This window comes from Amphiprion ocellaris, chromosome 17, assembly GCF_022539595.1.
Source record: "Amphiprion ocellaris isolate individual 3 ecotype Okinawa chromosome 17, ASM2253959v1, whole genome shotgun sequence".
Lineage (NCBI taxonomy): Eukaryota > Metazoa > Chordata > Actinopteri > Pomacentridae > Amphiprion > Amphiprion ocellaris.
The window spans coordinates 18320118-18338208 of NC_072782.1; the positions used below are offsets into that span (position 1 = coordinate 18320118).

The following is an 18091-nucleotide window of genomic DNA, read 5'->3' on the forward strand; positions in this document are numbered from 1 at the left end:
TGTGTCCATTTTGTCACTATTACCAGATAATTGTTTGTTTCTGTGAAAGAAAGTCTGCATGGTTCACAAAAAGCATGCAGAAGCCGTTCTTCTGTATGATTCCTGTTGGATCCAGATCTTTGAAATATGTGTTTTACTTTTCAAACCCTTATTCCAGGCATTTTGTTGTTTGATTTTTAAATTCTGTTTGAATGTCTGTGTAGATTCTCAGTCATCCAGGTCATGGTAATCATAGAAGCTTCAGTGGAAATCAACTGGACTTCTCTTGTAGATTCTTGAAGATATTTCATCTCTTAACCAGGAGGTTTCTTCAGTTCTAACTGACCGATGAGGAGTTACAGGATTTTTAGTCATTCCAGCTCACACGAGCAATGTTGTATATACAGTGAATGCAGTGAAGAGTACACAGACTTGTACAAAGGAGAAACAACAGATTCATAAGGACATGGCTCAGTACAGGAGAGCATCACCTCAGGGACCACATTCAGCAGTTCACCTGCATCTGAAGGACAAAGGACGTTCCTTTGAGGACAACAATGTCCACATTTAAGACAGAGAGGACAGGTGGTTTGAGAGGAGTGAAGGAAGCTACCTATGTCAAATTGGACCAGCCATCTCTAAACAGAGGAGGGGGTTTGCGACACCACTTTTCAACACCTATAAGAGTCTCTCCCCAGAAAGTTTCACCATCCTTAACATCTTGAGTCACTCATTACTTTGCAGATTCCCATCCTTTGTTATGCAAACTTGCAGCTCCATCACCATGACTGCTGTCGTTGTTGGCAAATCGCCTGGTTTCACATCAACTCACACCTGGAGGCTGTGAGTCCTAGTCAGTTGATTTTTAAGAAAGCTCCTATGATTAGCATGACCTGGATGACTCAGAATCTACACAGACATCCAGCTCACATTGCTGGCGGCCCAATAATGGCCAGGAATTGGTATGCCTCAAAATGTGAATTGTTGTGAAACCAGGTGGTCCACCAACAACCATGGTGATGGAGCTGTCAGTTTACACAGCAAAGAATGTGAATCTGCCAAGTCAGGGGTGACTTAAGATGTTAATGATGGCGAAACTTTCTAGGGAGAGACCTTATCACTGTCTTGTAGGTGTTGAAAAGTGGTGTTGTAAACCCCCTCCTCTGTTTAGAGATGACTGTTCCAAAATGACATAGATAGTTTCCTTCACTTCTCTCTCAAACCACCTGTCTCCTCTGTCCAAAATGTAGACATTGTTGTCCTCAAAAGAAAGTCCTTTATCCTTCAGATGCAGGTGAACTGCTGAGTCTGGTCCTGAGGAGATGCTCTCCTGTGTTGAGCCATGAACTTGTGAATCTGTTGTTTAGTCTCTCCTGTATACAAGTGTGTGCACTCTTCACTGCATTGGACTGCACAGACAACATTGCTCCACTTGTGTGTTGGTGTTTTATCCTTGGGGTGAACCAATCTTTGTCTCAGAGTGTTGCTGGGTCTGAAGTACACTGGGATGTTAACTTTGGAGAAAATTCTCCTGAGTTTGTCGGATACTCCAGCTACGTATGATATAATAACATTGTTCCTTCGGTTTTCTTTGCTGTTTGTTGTGTTTGTTCTATTTAAATGCTTACACATATTCTATAAATTAGAGAATTTTTGTTAATGTTTCTGTCTTTGTTGATAGTAAGCCAGTGAAAACTGAGGAGCTTGTCTCCATTTCAATTATGGCTAGCGAGATTAAAAAAATTAAATGTAGGAACTCCTAAAATGGAGAAATTCATAATTATTTCTTTTTTAGATGTGCAAAAAATATGAACAAAAATGTGTTTCCTTCCTTTGCATTGTGGCTAAGGGACTTAAATATAGTTCACTGGGTGAAGGCCGTGCATTATAGCTATTAAAAACCAGTGCCAGTGGGGCAAAGCCATATCCTAATATTTCCACATCACTGAGTCGACACAATACTTCAGCTGAATAAACACAGGAAACCAAAACTCCCTCTAGACTTCGGTGGTTAAAAACACACCCACAAAAGGACGTCAAGCCTTCACTGATTGTTCTTCAGTGTGGAAATTAGCTACAGACAGGTGACAAATGAAAGGAAAAAATGTGTAACCGTGCACTAAGGGTCTTAGTAAAGGTGTTGGTTGATCAGAACAGCTTCATTGTTCCTCTGTGTTGAAATTCCAAGTCTCTGGAACTCTACTGAAGGGATAAACATCATTCTTCCACAAGATATTCCCTCATTTGGTGTTTTAATGATGGTGGCGGAGAGTGCTGTCTAACATGTTGGACTAAGGTCTTGGTAAGTAACTGGATGGAGCTCTGTTGACTGTGACGACCACAACAATCACATTATTTTCATCCAACTATATCAGTTATCCCTGCGACAGATTGGCAACCTGTCCAGGGTGTCCCTTGCCTTCGCCACAAGCCAGCTGGGATAGACTCCAGCACCCCCCGTGACCCTAATGAGGATTGAGCAGTGTATAGATGATGAATGGATGGATGGATGGATGGATGGATATATCAGTCATGCTTGGGATGAGGGCATGAACTCCTGGAGGAGACCAGTCCCATCAGGACAGAAATGTTTCATCACAGGATGAAGGTGATCACTTCATACAACTTTGTATTGATTTACAGTGACCCTTCCCTTTGGGGGGACAAATCATGTTACCAAAATGCAGTGTAACAGAGCAACCAGATCCCCTTACTGTCAATGTAAAGGCATAGATTACACAACTTATTTATCTTCACAAAAATGTAGGACATTGATTGCCTTTGGGGAAAAAATGCTAAGGAGAAAATATGTAATAGATATATAGCACTTTACTACTGGAGAAATATAAAAATGACAGGTTTAATGAGATATCTTCATACACTGTAAAATATCTTCTCCAGTTTACCTAATGTAAATATGCGGCTTTTGTTAATCTATAGTAGACTGAACTTCAAACGACTCTCAAATGTCTCACTTTAGAATTAAAAAACACAAATCCCTATTACTTCTCACATTTTGACTTTAAAAGCATAAACGATAAGCTGAAAGTTTATTCAACTCATTAAGTTGTTAAAAAACAAAACTCGCTTTTAAGCAGACTTCCCAGCATGCATTGCTGGAGAGTTAAGACTCAGCAGAGACTCTTGTCTTTTGTAGTTTTTAGAAATCAGACATGGTTGAAACTGTACAGTAAAGTAAGCTGTAATTGTATCCTTTTATAAACATCAAAACAAGTTTTTATTTGTGGACTTTTAGTTTGTCTCACTGTAATTAGGAACAGCCTCACTGACTGTACTGACTCAGGTCAAAATGGTTTCAACAGTTGAAGCTGTAAATTTTCAGTGTTAAACTATTTCTGATTTTAAAAAATGTAATAAGAAACAACTCTGTCCTTATCTATTTTATGTGGCTAGTTGATTCAAGCTAATATGCTAAGCTTTTTGAACTTGTTTTCCTGTGTTAATTTAACTCAGCCCGTTTTACACTTTCATAACATGGAAGATGACTTTAAACTGATTAATCAAAGTGCAGTTAAGTCACATTTTTAAGTCAGTAGACTCAGTAAGACTCAGTAAGTCAGTAAGACTTTTATTTTGGTTTTAATGCATTTATTCAGCAAAGTTTTTAACCATATATGTTGGGAGTGCTGCAGAGATGCTGCTGTAATTTGTTTCAGCTTGTGCTTTTAAGCAATATACGTTTATCTAATCATTCATTTAACTCGAAGAGGTTTGAAAATATTTTTGTTCTAAAAAAACAAACAAAAAAAAACAGTAGTGACTGTAAACTATTCTATATTTGTAGCTGATAAATTACCAATGACTTTGTTACTATTTTTAGCCAATAAGCAACTAGTCTTCCATGGAAACAAATGGTAGACAGTTGTCCACACACTGCAGAGATGAGTTAATGCACCTATGTGTAACTGATCAATGAAAATCTCTACATAACAACAAAAACAACAACAAAACACTACAAAAGTCAATACTAATATATAATATAAAGGTATACAAAATTTGGCATCTCTTAAAGGTTTTGTTTTTGTCCACTAGATGGCAGCAGCGGTGCCATAAAAATACACAAAAGAATCCACACAACACACTTGCTGGTTTTGTTCAATAATCAGTTTTATTTTTTTTTATTTATTGCTACACAAAGCGTCAGGCACTTTGAGTGTTAATGGCACTACTTAAGGTGTGTTCACAGCTGCTCCTCTCCTCTGTCAGTCATTTCACAAGGTTTACACATGTGACAAGCTTACTAAAAACCAGGCACGTTGCTGGTTACCTCTGGAAAGCTAATTTGAAAGGTCAGCAGCCTTTCACAAAGAGCAAAAATGGTCCTAAAAAGACAGAAAGAACTTCAGCATTTCGATCTTTTTTGGTACGTAAACTTTCGGGAATGTGTGAATCTGCCTTCTCACACGCCACCCCTGCTGCTTCCTCCTCCTTCCAGAGGTCTCAGCGGGGAGCTCAGTGGCCTTGGCTGGCCTTGTCAAAGAGAGCCTTCAGCTGATCCTTGGAGGTGGCCTCCTTCTGTTGCATCAGGTCAGCGTGGCCTTTGGTGACGCCCCAGCCGTCAGGAATGGACATGGAGGGGCAGTAGGGGCGGCCGGACGCAGGGTTCAGCTTCTCCCAGTAGTCACGACGAGCCCTAAACAGAAGAACAAGTCAAGTTTTTCTTATTTGACCCTCTGAACCTCAAGAAGTTTCTGTTTGTTTTCTGCTCGTGTGACATTTTTTGGCTAATTTTTCACTGCAATGTAAAGTCCTGCACCTCTATGGAAACAGCACAACTATGGCTAGAAGTTGAATCATATGCTTGTTGTGTAGTGTAACAAGAAAAAGAAAAAACATTTAAAGTAGATGTTTTTTTGATCATTTATTTTTTTTTGTTTCTGCACTAGTGTCCTCTGTTCAGTTCAGCCGAAAAGTGCCAGAGTTTCACCTGACTGTTAGTCATAGATTATCTTCACTCTTGTTCCAAGGAGCACAAAATGTAGGGTTTGAAATAAATAAATAAAATCTAGTTTTGGCAGAAGGTTTGTCTTTGGTGAAGTTTTAAAGGAGACTTTGATGAAATGTCACTAAACATTTCAACTTAGGCTTTGCTAAGTTTTTTAGGCAGACTGTCACATCACAAATGATTAGTCCAAGGATTGCCAAAATAGTGAAAATCTTCAAATGATTTTGCAGCATCTTTATGATAAATGGAGGGACTTTGGTGATTATTAAAAGTTAATATGCCTTTCGAACCTGTCAGGAGCTAAATGGGTTGAGAGGATACAACCGAACTTGAGGCTTTTTAAAGAAAAAAAAAGATTAAAGTTGAGAAAGAGGAATATCTACCTGGCTCTGACCCAAGGCTTCGTGTGCATCTCCAGGCCACTACCCCAGGTGCCATGCTTCTCGGAGCCTGCAGGCAGGAAGCCCCTCTCAGGTGCCAGCTCCTCAGCCAAGGCACGGATGTGATACGGTTCAAATCCACAGCAGCCACCGATGAAACGAACGCCGGCATTGTAAGCTTCACGGGCATATTTCTGCATGTCCCATCTGCTCAGGATCCTCGGCTCCAGACCTGTCAGACGACGCACAAGTTTATGTATGAATTTATGCATTTTCCAGATCAACATTTAGATTGAGATGTTAACCCTCTGAGCTCAAAAAACAGTCAGCTATTGTTAGCCGTTGTATGTTCCTTAAACTAATGGTTTGCGATGTATGATTGAGTCTGGACAATGACTCAAATATAAGCTTAAAAATCATGATATTTCATCAAAATCCCTTTATATTTCTTACCATGGGGGAAAAAAAAAAATCACTAAAAATACAATATTTGCACTAGATTCTGAAAAAAAACAAAAAAAAAAACTGCTGCACTGAGAATGGGAAGCTATTAGTGACTCAGCTGTAATCAACAGTTACACAACAATAATTCAGCTGAACTGCAGACTGCGTTTACACAGAGCAGATAGAAGACAAAATGTTAAATTAAAAATGTGAACCATCTATAGTATGCATAGTCATTTTTGTGTCAGTATCAGTAACACATGTAGGCACTTGGAAAAATGTTGTAAAAGTTGATTTCAGTTTGTTTGAATTCCTGAAAATTAATCAAAGAAATGTAATTCTTTGTATGATTTATAACATTATTACTTTGCTTTACGACACAAGAAATTTGAGTTCTCTCTACTTCTAGCTATGGTTTTGTGGTTTCCATAGAGGTGCAGTAAAATAGATTCCCACATCAAGCTAAAATGTCACAGCAGCAAAAAAACGCCAGGAAATGGCTGAAGGGGTTGAAAGTGGAATTTTACTTACTGAAAGGGAACTCTGGCAGGTCGATGAATCCCTGGCGGTTGCAGTCAGGAGTGTGGTAGGCCAGGGGCTGGGTCATGTAGTGAGCCTTCAGTCCGGCCTTCTCCACTCCCTCCTTCATCATCTTCACAGTCTTCACACAGGTGTCGGGGTCAAAGTGGCAGTTGATGCCCACAATCTGAGCCCCTGCACAGAGGAAACATGCAGAACTGATCAGCGTTCACTGAAGCAATTAAATCATGTTTTAAACTGATAACTACATTTTATTTTCTAGAAAAATAAACAATTGTGATGAGAACTGGACCAGCTTGTGCTGCTTTCAGTTTATTAATTTTCTGTTGATCTGAAGCGATGTACGGGTAAGAATGTGCATTATTCTCTGAAACAAGGGTTGCAACTAACAACTGCTGTTATTGCCAGTTAATCTGTTGAGTATTTGCTTGATTAATTAATTAGTTTTTTGGTCTAAAATATGAGAAAATTGTGAACATTTTCAGTTTTTCCCCAAAGTCCAAGAAAACAAGTGCCTTGTTTTGTCTACAACCCAAACATATCCAGTTTATGGTCACTGATTGGGAAAGACACCAAAATATTCACATTTAAGAAACCAGAATGAGAGAATTTCTAAATTTTTCTTAAAAATTACTCAAAGTAGTTGGCAATGAAGCTTTTGAGATGCAAAAAGCCAGACGTGAGGGGTTTTCTTACACAGCTAACAATTCATCGCTTTAGCTATCTGCTATAGTGTCTTTGTTCAAACCACCACTGGATGGCAGCACTAATCTGACCATCATGGGAGCTTTGAAGGGAAACAACACTGATTTTACACTCTAACTTCACCAAGAAGCTCAGTGGGGGCTAGGACACTACAAATACATAAAAAGAAAGTCTGCATTTTAAACTCTGTGCCTGAAGTTTAGAAGAAACCGATATGAGGGTTTACTCCAACGCTGCACGTTAGGAATTATACTGGAATTTAAATTTTGTGGTTTGATTTGACCCCATGATGCTGCTATAAAGTGTAGACCACAGACTGGCAGCAATGTAGGTGGCTCAGAAAAGGTTGTTTAACTGTCCTATCTGCTGGTGCCAGAGTCACCAGATCGGCCCTTTGCTTTAGCTTAAACTGTTTTAATATTGGTGAAGTGTTAACTGGGTGAGAACTTGGGAGATGATCTTACCAGCTTTGACCAGTCTGACAGCACAGTCTCCGGGGCCGACTCCGTTCAGGTCTCCTTCAGGTCCGATGCAGAGAGTCGCTGCCACAGGTTTGCCGGTCGTCTTCAACACCTGAACAGCCCACTCGGCCTCTTCCACATGCTCAAAGTACTGCAAGCAGGCACAAAGAAGAATTCATGAATTACTAGATTATTATTTAAAACTGCAGTGGGAGCTTTCGCAGAACCTCAGAGTGCAGCTCTGCTTAATGGTTTTAAAGCTGCTACTGTCAAATCCCATTTAGAATGAACCCACAGAGACCAACTCACTGTAGTTCCCCTCAGCTCAACAGATTTACAGTGTCTTTCAGTTCATCATCTGAGTCTCTCAGGCTGATGTCATGACAAATGTTGCGTCAAATGAAAGGTAATGTTGCTCTTTATCTGCTGAATGAGGAAATGCACATCTGTTTGCAAGCAACATGCCAACCCCTGGTTTACTATTACCTCAAGCTGAGTTTAGTTGAGTTCACTGCTTGTTTCTGCTGCACCCATGTGGCCAAAAAAGCTGTTACATCATCAAGTGCCGTAAATCAGGGCTGACCAGCGTTGGCTCAGCTTCCTACTGTACATGTAGAGCAGGGGCATCAGACTCATTTTAGTTCAGGGACCACATTCAACCCAATTTGATCTCAAGTGGGCCGGACCAGTTAAATCAGAGCATAATTACCTATGAATAGCGACAATTCCAAATTTTCCCCTTTGTTTTAGTGCAAAAAAGTACATTCTGAAAATGTTGACATTTAAGGAATTTTTTTTTTTTTTTTTTTTTACAAAACATTATGAACAACATGAAATTTCTGAAGAAAACTAAGTTGAATTTTAAAAATATTATGCCTCAGTTTATCATTTCCACATTACAACTTACAGATCAGTGTGTCTGTAAAGACAAAACATTTAGAAATCTAGTCATCTGGAACAAAACAATGTAGTATTTTACTTTATGATCAAAACACCAAAAGTCAGACAAAACAAGGCATAATATTACAAAAATGAGACCCAAAATGACAAAAACAAGACTCAAAATGACAAAAGTGAAAAACAAAATGACAAAAAAGGACAAACGACACAAGTGAGACAAAAAGGAAACACAAAATGACAACAATGAGAAACAAAACGACAAAACATCAGACAAGCAACAAAAGTCAGACAAAAAAACAACAAAACATGACAAAATATTGCAAAAATGAGACACAAAATGACAAAAGAACAATGAGCAATCTAGTATTTTACTTTATGATCAAAACAACTTGTTATGGTCAAGAAATTCTTTAAAATTTATGGTTTTACAAATTTAAAATTTGCAGTTGGTGTCTTCTCTGTAATTTTTACACTTTAGAAAGCCGTCCCCCTGGCCGGATTGGACCCTCTGGTGGGCCGGTTTAGGCCTGCAGGCCTCATATTTGACACCCCTGATGTAAAGCATATAGAGAGTTCTCAAAAAGCCACAGCGGAGCCACAACTAATGCACCTATATCCAGCATGCAACTTCACAGGCAAGTATTTAAAACATCACTTAAATGTAAATTAAGTTTTTCTAACATGTTAACATGTCCATACAGGGTTTTTAATATGCTGAAGACACACCATGACTGAGAATTTCTACCTTGAAACTGCAGTGTACTGATGAGAGTCTAAGGGGTTTTAGATGTAATAAAGCTAAAGAATCAATACTGTTAGCATGCACAGTGGGGCTTCTGTATCATTATTCTTCAGAATCGGTTTTGGGCTTTAACATGTAACCAGACTTCATAGATCTGCCAGTTCTAGAGGAAACAACGGTGTGGCGCAACATAGAAGCCACTTTAAAGTAGAAAGGGATTATTTTCATTGGAAAAACGTCTGCATATGACACACAGAGATTAGTTTTTAGAGGTTAAATCAATGACCAGGGAGAGATTTTAATGCAGTTCAGCATTATCAGAAGACACTGAAAATCAAGAGGAACAGATTTAACTTCACAGGATATGCTCTGCAGAAGCCTAACTGTATTTAATTGTATGTTTAAATTATTAGAATACATTGATTTAACAGGAATTAAAAGAAATAGTTTGAGTTTGTGCACATAGATGGATGTACAGTTCATTTTACAGTGTTAGTCGGTTTATCATTTCTTGCAGTAAAAACAAAATGGATCATTTAGAATGCTTAAAATTCTATTTATTGTACTTTTGTAGTATTTATGAGGCTATATAGTTGCTTCCTAGTTACAGTGTGCCTTTATTTGCCCTCTGAGTGAGTCCAGTGGGTGTAGCTGCCTAGTCTTCAGGCAGGGAAACAGAGCAGAGCCACAGTCTGACCTCTGTGTTACTCTAACTCTGATAACTTTGGAAAAAGAACAATCATTTCTGTACAAAGTATATTTAGTTTGTGTGCTGAAGTGAACAGCTCAGTTTTATCAGCCGGTCCTGTGGTTTGTTTGATGTGAATTAGAACATGAGGTATAGTCAAGAAACCCACTTATTTCATGGGAAACCTACACGCTCCATAGTGCAGTGATGATAGTTTTAAACACTGTAAAGCTGTTTTTCCCAAATAGGAACCAACATTTAGTAGATGCTTGACTGTATTGTTATTTTTGCACATTTGAGCTACATGGATCAATTCTACACATAAGTATAGAAATGTATTATTCAGGAGGTAGACTTTCTAAAGTCTGAGAAAATAACCATGGTGAAGGTTGCATCATGGGAAATGCAGTATCAGATTACTTTATTTATAACACCCCTCTCTCTGTTCATTCATGTTTGTGCTGGATGAGCTTTGAATTGCATAACAAGGAAAAACACATGTACTTGTTGGATTTTGACTGGGATCCTATTTTTTCCTGGGAGGAGGCCTTTAATGCCTAAACTAAGGGAGCAAAGGAGCCTCTGTATGCAGTAAACACCATAGATTATAAAAAAAGGTTGTAATATGATTGTCCTCAGCCTCTGCAAGATGTGCTTTGATATGCATCTGTGGCTATTTTAGGTTACTACAGGGAACATCTGCAACGATTTCAACTAATTACCATCTAGTCTGATAAATGAATAATCTGTTCAAGAAAATCGTTCAATGAAAAAGTCCACATTTTCAGAAAGCAGCTTCTTGAAGTTCTAAGTATTGAGCAGTTAATATGTTGATGTGGTACTGATCCATCATGTGTGAAATCTATTAGGCAATAAATAATTCACTTAAGCTTAAAAGAATGATTGCAAATCACAATACCTGTCAGACAATTTGCAATTATTGATGATGTTTTCATAAAATTGTTCATTCCTACCGCTTAAATTTCTATAAATGCACAGTCACACTGATGCACTTCTGAGGACCAAAAATCAGTACGTATCTGCCTTTTGCTACTACAATTGTGACAATTACTTTTAAAATCTGTCTCTTGAGAGCCTCCCAGCTGCACCAACAAGTGCAGTATTAAACAGCTGAATCACTCTCTTTACGTTTCTCATAATTGAGCTCTTATCAAGAGCAGCTTTAAACTAGGAGGATAAAAAGGATGTTTATGCTTTATACCTACCTCTGCAATCAAGAAGTCCACATTTTTCTGCACAAAGACATCGATCTGCTTCTTGAAGATGGCCTTCACATCATTCTCACTCTTGCAGCTGAGGTAGGAGGGAGTCTGAGAGACTCCTCCCGCCACCAGAGCATCCCCCTCATTGGCCACCTCCTTGGCCAGGTCACAAGCTGCTTCGTTTATCTGCTGCCCCTGTGGTTGAAAGGGAAAACAAACTTCAAATGTAAGCGGAGAAGACAAAGTTGCAGCTGGTTTGGTGCCAACCCTGCTGCTGCTGCCAGAATCTCCTCCTGACTGGAGATGAGAGCTCAGAGCAGCTGCAGTCGTTAACCCACACACCCCCTTTACGCACCGTGAAGCGCTGAGTGTTGCCTCTGTTCTCCAGCTTATCATCGCTCGCGTAAAAAGTGAACGTCTGCATGACATTGGAGCCAGCCCGCAGGAACTCCCTGTGCAGCTGCCGCACTGCAACAAGACCACGGACACTGAAGCCCCACAGAACTGGATTTACAGGTTAGGGACAAAAAAAGAGAAGTGACTTTTACCCGCTTCAGGGTGCTCGGCTGCAGCCTCAGGTGTCCACGGACCAGCCTTGACGTAGCCTCTCTTCTCCAGGGCGAAGACAAAGCCTCCGTCTCCGATAACCACCTCCCCTGCATCCAGACGCTCCAAAATATTCTGCAACAGGAGTTTGCAAAAGTATGTTACAGTCTGACAGCTCTGCAAAGCCACTTCCTTTTGCAAGAAAGTGCGCAACGTCAACCTGTCTGCCTCAAAACTACAAGCATACATCAGAAACTCAACAAACATATGGTGCGCAATAATACAGGGCTTCCCTGCGTGCGTTCTCACCTTCTTTGCTGGTGCCATGATTATTGCAGCAGTGACCGGCCCACTCTTCTCAGCTACAGAGTCCTTCTGAGTTCGGAAAGGGCTTTGTACACGCATCCATGCTGCATTTATAATCAGAGAGCTCCTGATGTCACCGGAGGAACCGCCTGCCTCTCGTCTTTCCTACACCCTCCTCCTCCAGCAGAACAAGAATGCAGCCTATTGTTCGTGACGCTCAAAGTTTCTTCTCCATTGATTTCTATTTGTTTGGTATTTTGAGAAGGGAATAAACATGCATATGATGATGAGAAAAGTTTTCGGAGTTTGCATAGGTTTAACATGCATGTGAGAAGACAGTGCCTATGAATAGTTTTTCCCTTTTATTGCTTTTCATCATTTAATTGTGCTCAATCTAATTTGGCTTTTTGCACAAGAATTTACAGGAAAAAAACTTTCATGTCAAAGTGAAAAAACATTTCTATGTGAAGCCAATTAATTAAAAAATATAAAATGTAAAATAAGCGATTGCATAAGTAATCAACACATATCAAGTCAGTATGTAGTAGATGCACCTTTGACTGCAGTTACAACATTGAGCCTGTGTGGATACATCTGAATACTGCAATTTTTAATCTATTTTTCTTTGCTGAATGGTACAGGCTCTGTCAGGTTACACAGGGATCGTGAGTGAACAGCCCTGATCAAGTCCAGCCACAAATTGTCAGTTGGATTGTCTGTGTGCTTCAGGTCATTGTCTTCCTGGAAAACAAATCATCTTCCAGTTTGTAGTTCTCTTGCAGACTGCATCAGGTTGGCCTCCAGGTTTTCCCTATACTTTGCTGTAGTTATTTTACCCTCTAACTTTATAAGTCTTCCAGGGCCTGTTGCTGAGAATCATCCCCACATCATGATGCTGCCACCACCATGCTTCACAGTGGGGATGGTGTATTTGGGATGTGCAGTATTTGATGTCATAGCATCTAGTCTGATGGTCAGAAAAACTCTCTTTTTGTCTCATCAGATCACAGAACCTTCCTCCAGTTGATATCAGAATCTCCCATGTGCCTTCTGGTAAGATCTGTTGGTGGCTTCCCTCACCAGTCTCTTTCAGTTTTGAAGGATGTCCTGCTATAGACAGGTTTACGTGTGTGTCATATTCCTTCTGTTTCTTATTGACAGATGTAACTGCACTCCAAGGAGTGCAACAATTGATTGCACCTGTCCTGAATTTGCTGAGTCATTTTAAAAGAGAGGGGGAGGTGGATACTTACACAATCACTTATTTTACATATTTTATTTTGAATAAACTGGCATTACTTTGGAGAATTACGTTCTCACTTTGACACAGAAAAGTTTTTTTTTGCAAACTTTTGTCAAAAAAGCTAAATTACATTGATAATAATTCAATGCTGAAAATCAGTAAAAGGAGAAAACTCCCTAGGGGAGTGAACATTTTTTATAGGTACTGTATATAATCATACATGGTCAAATGTAGTGACGAATATGGAAAATTCCCATGAGAGGTTCATGTGAATTACTGGAAGGCACACTGAAATGTCAGAGCGGTGTGTGCCAGAAAGATTAGTACAGCTGGTAAACACAATGGAAAGTGCTCTGCATGCAAGATAAGCGGAGATCTTGTGAGGTTTCATGTGATGAATTTTTGCATAACAGGATATCCAGAAATTTGGATGTTAGGATAGTTTATAGGAAGGAAACCACATAGCTGGCAAAAAGACGAAAGTGAGAAGAAGAGTGATAGAGTGATCCTGTGCTGCACGAGGTGCAGATTTGAAACTGTATTTAAGAATCTGCACAGTTTTTATGTCTCATTTGATAATGACACCAACTCAGTTAGTTGTACTCTGTGGAGTTTGCAATAAATCTACAGGAAATAACACTGACTCTGCTACTTTTCACGTGTGTAACTGGTCAGAAACTACTCCTTGTCATTGTACACATGAAAACCAACATTCTTCCTTTCTGGAGATATCCCACAACCAGATACCAGGAATGTAGTGAATGAGATAACACAGTCTCACAAGTCCTGGTGCAGAACGGCAAAAATTTACAGCATTAGTGATGTGCTGAAGTTACCATCAGACTGTCCAGTTAGACAGGTTTAGTATGAATTTCACTGTTAACTTAAATACATAACATGAAAGTTCCCCAGTTGATCACTTAGAGCACACGTATTAAATATATTTTTTTTGTATTACAAGTTTTTGGCAATTTTATGTTTAAATATGCAAATGGGATATTTTGCATCTAAAAATTGGAGTATTTTGCCATAATGCCCCAAAGAGATATTTGAACACTGGATACAGCCAGCTTTGAGTTTTTAGTTTAAAATGTGGATAACTTTTTATCACTTCAAAAATCTGAAAATACTTACAAAAAATGTTTTTGCCACATTTTATCAGTGAAATATTCTATGAATCATATAATAACTGACAGTTATGAACAAGCCCCTCTGTGACAACCAATCAGAATATGTTTGTTATTTCCTTTAGCCACCACCCAGGACTTGGTGTACTTTTCCTTGAGGATGCTGTATAGATTTTTCTGGCTTGGAACGGCTTACAAACATCTGCTCTCTGCAGTGAAGGTTATGGCTCCACATAGGTTCCACAGCTATGTGGACTGACGAATATGAGCATGATTTTGGAAGCCAGTCGTAATCTAACATGTAACGTAAGTGCAGTGGGGAGACTTGGATCCTGCAGGTCACAACCAGAAGGACTCTTCAGTGTCGTATCGGAGACATCTGGTACTCAGCTGTTAATGTATTTATATCAGTAAAGACTCTGGATTTTTATTTAAATGATGGGGAAGAAGCAGATGCAACTAATATTTTTTGACAAGTCAAGTGAACTACTTTGCATGAAAAACAAACAAATTATTATTCCAAGCCTGGAGCCTTCATGTCACCATATCTAACTGAATGCAGCATGTCAGGTCTGACATCCTCCACAGAAAGTATCCTCAAGATTGAAAACTTTCTGATGAGGAAGTTTTGGGAAACGCTCTAAAATATGTCACTATCTTTTCTGTTATTTGTCATTTATTTAAATCCAAGTTCACAGTTGCAAATGAGGTTATTGTTGTGTTCCACTCATTTTTACGTGCAAAACTGTAGGGAAGTTAAGATCAGATGTCTTGTTTATGGCTGTGACTAATGATTATTTTCATCATAGAATAATTAATTTATTATTTTATAGATTATTTGTCTCATTGTTTGGTCTATAGAATACCAGAAAATTGGAAGAAAAGTGATTAATTTACAGTCATTTAATACAAACAAAAGCAGCAAAGTGAGATGTTGAAGCATAATTTGAATGACTGATTGTCAAAAAAGTGATATATTTTTAAGCATTTCAGCTCCAGCACTGACATTTCCTGATGATAGGTTTCCCTTAATGCCACGAGGCTGCTGCTGGAGGAGCTTCAACTATAGTTGTACATATTTGCATATACTGAAGTGGAGCAATCACTTCTGCTTCAAAATAAAAAGACTGAGGTGGAAAGTCTGTCAACACAAACAGTTTTTTCACTTTAAACTGTCTTTGCAAACAGAGTGCAGAATTTGTGGCCTCGAAAAATAAAGCTAAACTACTCGCAACTTTACTGTTCACTTTTAAATCAAAATATACTCTTTCCTCCCCCTCCGACTGTCTTTTCAAGCCTTAAGCCAAGTTTATTTTTATTATGTAAGACATAAACAAACAACAGCACAGGATGTGATGCAGCACAGTTACTGGGAAGGTAGAAATAAACAGTCTCCAATTGAAACTAATAAGATATCATGGCCAATGGAAAGATTTTAAGCCCAGATTTCACAAAAGACTTGAAAGTACTGATTAGATAAAAGCCACAAAAATAAAAATGTTTTTGGTTACATTAACCTATTTTTACTATTGGAGTAATCCATTACTGTGAACAACAACTAAACCTGAAAAATATATACTATGTATATACACCAATCAGGCAGAACATTATGACCACTGACAGGTGAAGTGAGTAACATTGATTCTCTCCTCATACTGGCGCCTGTTAGTGGGTTGGATATATTAGGCAGGAAGTGAACATTTTGTGTTCAAAGTTGATATGTTAGAAGCAGGAACAAGGGGCCAACATAAGGATTTGAGTGAGTTTGACAAGGACCAAATTGTGGTGGCTAGACGACTGGATCAGAGCATCTCCAAAACTGCAGCTCTTGTAGGGTGTTCCTGGTCTGCAGTGGTCAGCATCTATCAAAAATGGTCCAAGAAGGGAACAGTGGTGAACCGGCAACAGTCATGGGTGGCCAAGGCTCATTGATGCACGTGGGAAGCATAGGCTGGCCTGTGTGGTCCAATCCAATAGATGAGTTACTGTTGCTCAGATTGCTGAAGAAGTTAATGCTGTTTCTGATAGGAAGGTGTCAGAAAATACAGTGCATCGCAGTTTTGTTTCATATGGGGCTGTATAGCTGTATATAGTGCCCATGCTGACCCCTGTGCATTGCCGAAAGCGGCAACAATGGGAATGTGAACATTAGAACTTGGACCATGGAGCAATGGAAGAAGGTGGCTTGGTCTGATGACAGGGTGCATCGCCTACCTGGGGAACACATGGCACTAGAATGGATGGCAGAGGCAGTGTGATGCTTTGTTCAATGCCCTGCTGGGAAACCTTGGGTCCTGCCATCCATGTGGATGTTACTTTGACTTTTGAGTTTGTAGCCAGATACCACAGCACACCTTCAGGGCACTATTGAAGTCCACGCCTTGATGGGTCAGGACAGTTTTGGCAGCAAAAGGGGGACCAACACAATATTAGGTAAGTGGTCATAATGTTATGCCTGATCGGTGTATAAATAAAAGGGAGAAAAGCTCATTCAAAACCATGTTTGACCATTTTAAAGTTTTTTTTGTTAATAATTGTACACATTTTGGTAAAATGGATAAAAATCAGCAAAGATTAACCTTTAGTAGCCAAGAAAGACTGAAATCAGTACAACAAAATGTAAACACTCTGTACTTTCTGACTCTGTACAACTACGCAGGTGTTTTTGTCATTGTCTCTTGTTGTAGATGGGCGGTTATGTGAATATATAATTTGTCCACCTGCAAATGCCAACACTGTTTGAGAAGCAGTCGAATAACCTTGTTCTGGTTTACCAAAGCAAGCAATTTCATGTGTATGTGCTACACACATTTACTGCCCTATTTACATCTATTGCAAATAAATAAATAGCGCTATGCATTTGAAGTACATAATCCTGTTCTTTCACTACAAACAAATAGAATTTTGAGGAGTTATGAACAAAAGAGGCTATATTTGTGAAAATATGTTGCTTTACCCACAAAAAGATGATTCATGACACAAAATGTGCTTAACTGAAAGAGTAGCTGAACAAATTATTACAGTTATCAGACTATCTGCAGAAAAATCTAAGACAACATGCTTCGTAATTCACAAAAGCACATGAAATATGTGGTTTCACCATTCTGGTATCTTGCCTAATAAATCTTCCACCGCCACAAAAATAAATCCTTATGGAGAGGAATGAATGCTTCAGTCCAGATTACCATGGTGACGCCCTCCTTTGGTGAACCAGCCAAGACCTACACAACAGACTGATTCCAGGCAACCAGTGGTATGTTAGACTGAGGGGCCAGACGGGGCTGAGAATTAATGAACTGAGGGAAAACCCAAACACAAAGCTTGATCAGGAGACAAACACTGTGTCCACATTCATGTAATGTTCATGGGGAGGTGTGTAGTTAGATTCGCCACCGTTAGGAGAAGCATTATAGCTTTACATAGGCTACAGAGGCAAATGTCCAGGTGCATCTTAAAAAAAATTAATATCACAAAATATATATTTTGTAATTTAATTAAAAATTTGTAATTTTCATATAGTCTATATCCATTACATGCAAAGTAAAAAAAAAAATCCAACCTTTTGATCTTTTGTTGTTTTACTAAGAATAATGAGGACTTACAGCTCATAGAAATAAGAGATCCAGTATCTCAAACCATTGGAAGATTTCCTACGGATCAACCTAATATACAGTGCCCTCCCAAAATGAAAGTAGCACACTGATATTTTGTTGGACTGCCTTTAGCTTTGAGTATGGCAGTAATTCGCTGTGACATTTCAATAAGCTTCTGCAATGTCACAGCATTTATTTCTGTCCAGAGTTGCACTAATTTTCTAGCAAGATCTTGTATTGATGATGGG

At 39.1% G+C, this 18091-nt stretch overlaps 1 protein-coding gene across 1 annotated transcript; it reads right to left on the minus strand.

The window, feature by feature from the left end:
* Positions 1 to 4086: 4086 nt before the first annotated feature.
* Positions 4087 to 12040, minus strand: LOC111570352 (betaine--homocysteine S-methyltransferase 1-like). The gene is made up of 8 exons (XM_023273065.2): positions 11884 to 12040; positions 11577 to 11709; positions 11384 to 11496; positions 11032 to 11223; positions 7479 to 7626; positions 6301 to 6483; positions 5329 to 5557; positions 4087 to 4633 (listed from the first exon to the last, which is right to left on the minus strand). The coding sequence occupies exons 1-8, from the start codon at positions 11977 to 11979 to the stop codon at positions 4453 to 4455; spliced, it is 1275 nt and encodes a 424-aa protein (XP_023128833.1). The 5' UTR covers positions 11980 to 12040; the 3' UTR covers positions 4087 to 4452.
* Positions 12041 to 18091: the final 6051 nt, after the last annotated feature.

Coding starts and splice junctions, on each gene's coding strand:
- LOC111570352 (XM_023273065.2), bottom strand. CDS start 11,979: ATGCGTGTACAAAGCCCTTTCCGAACTCAGAAGGACTCTGTAGCTGAG. Junction 11,710..11,883: donor TCATGGCACCAGCAAAGAAG/GTGAGAACGCAC, acceptor CTCCTGTTGCAG/AATATTTTGGAGCGTCTGGA. Junction 7,627..11,031: donor TGGACTTCTTGATTGCAGAG/GTAGGTATAAAG, acceptor GCCTGCTTGCAG/TACTTTGAGCATGTGGAAGA.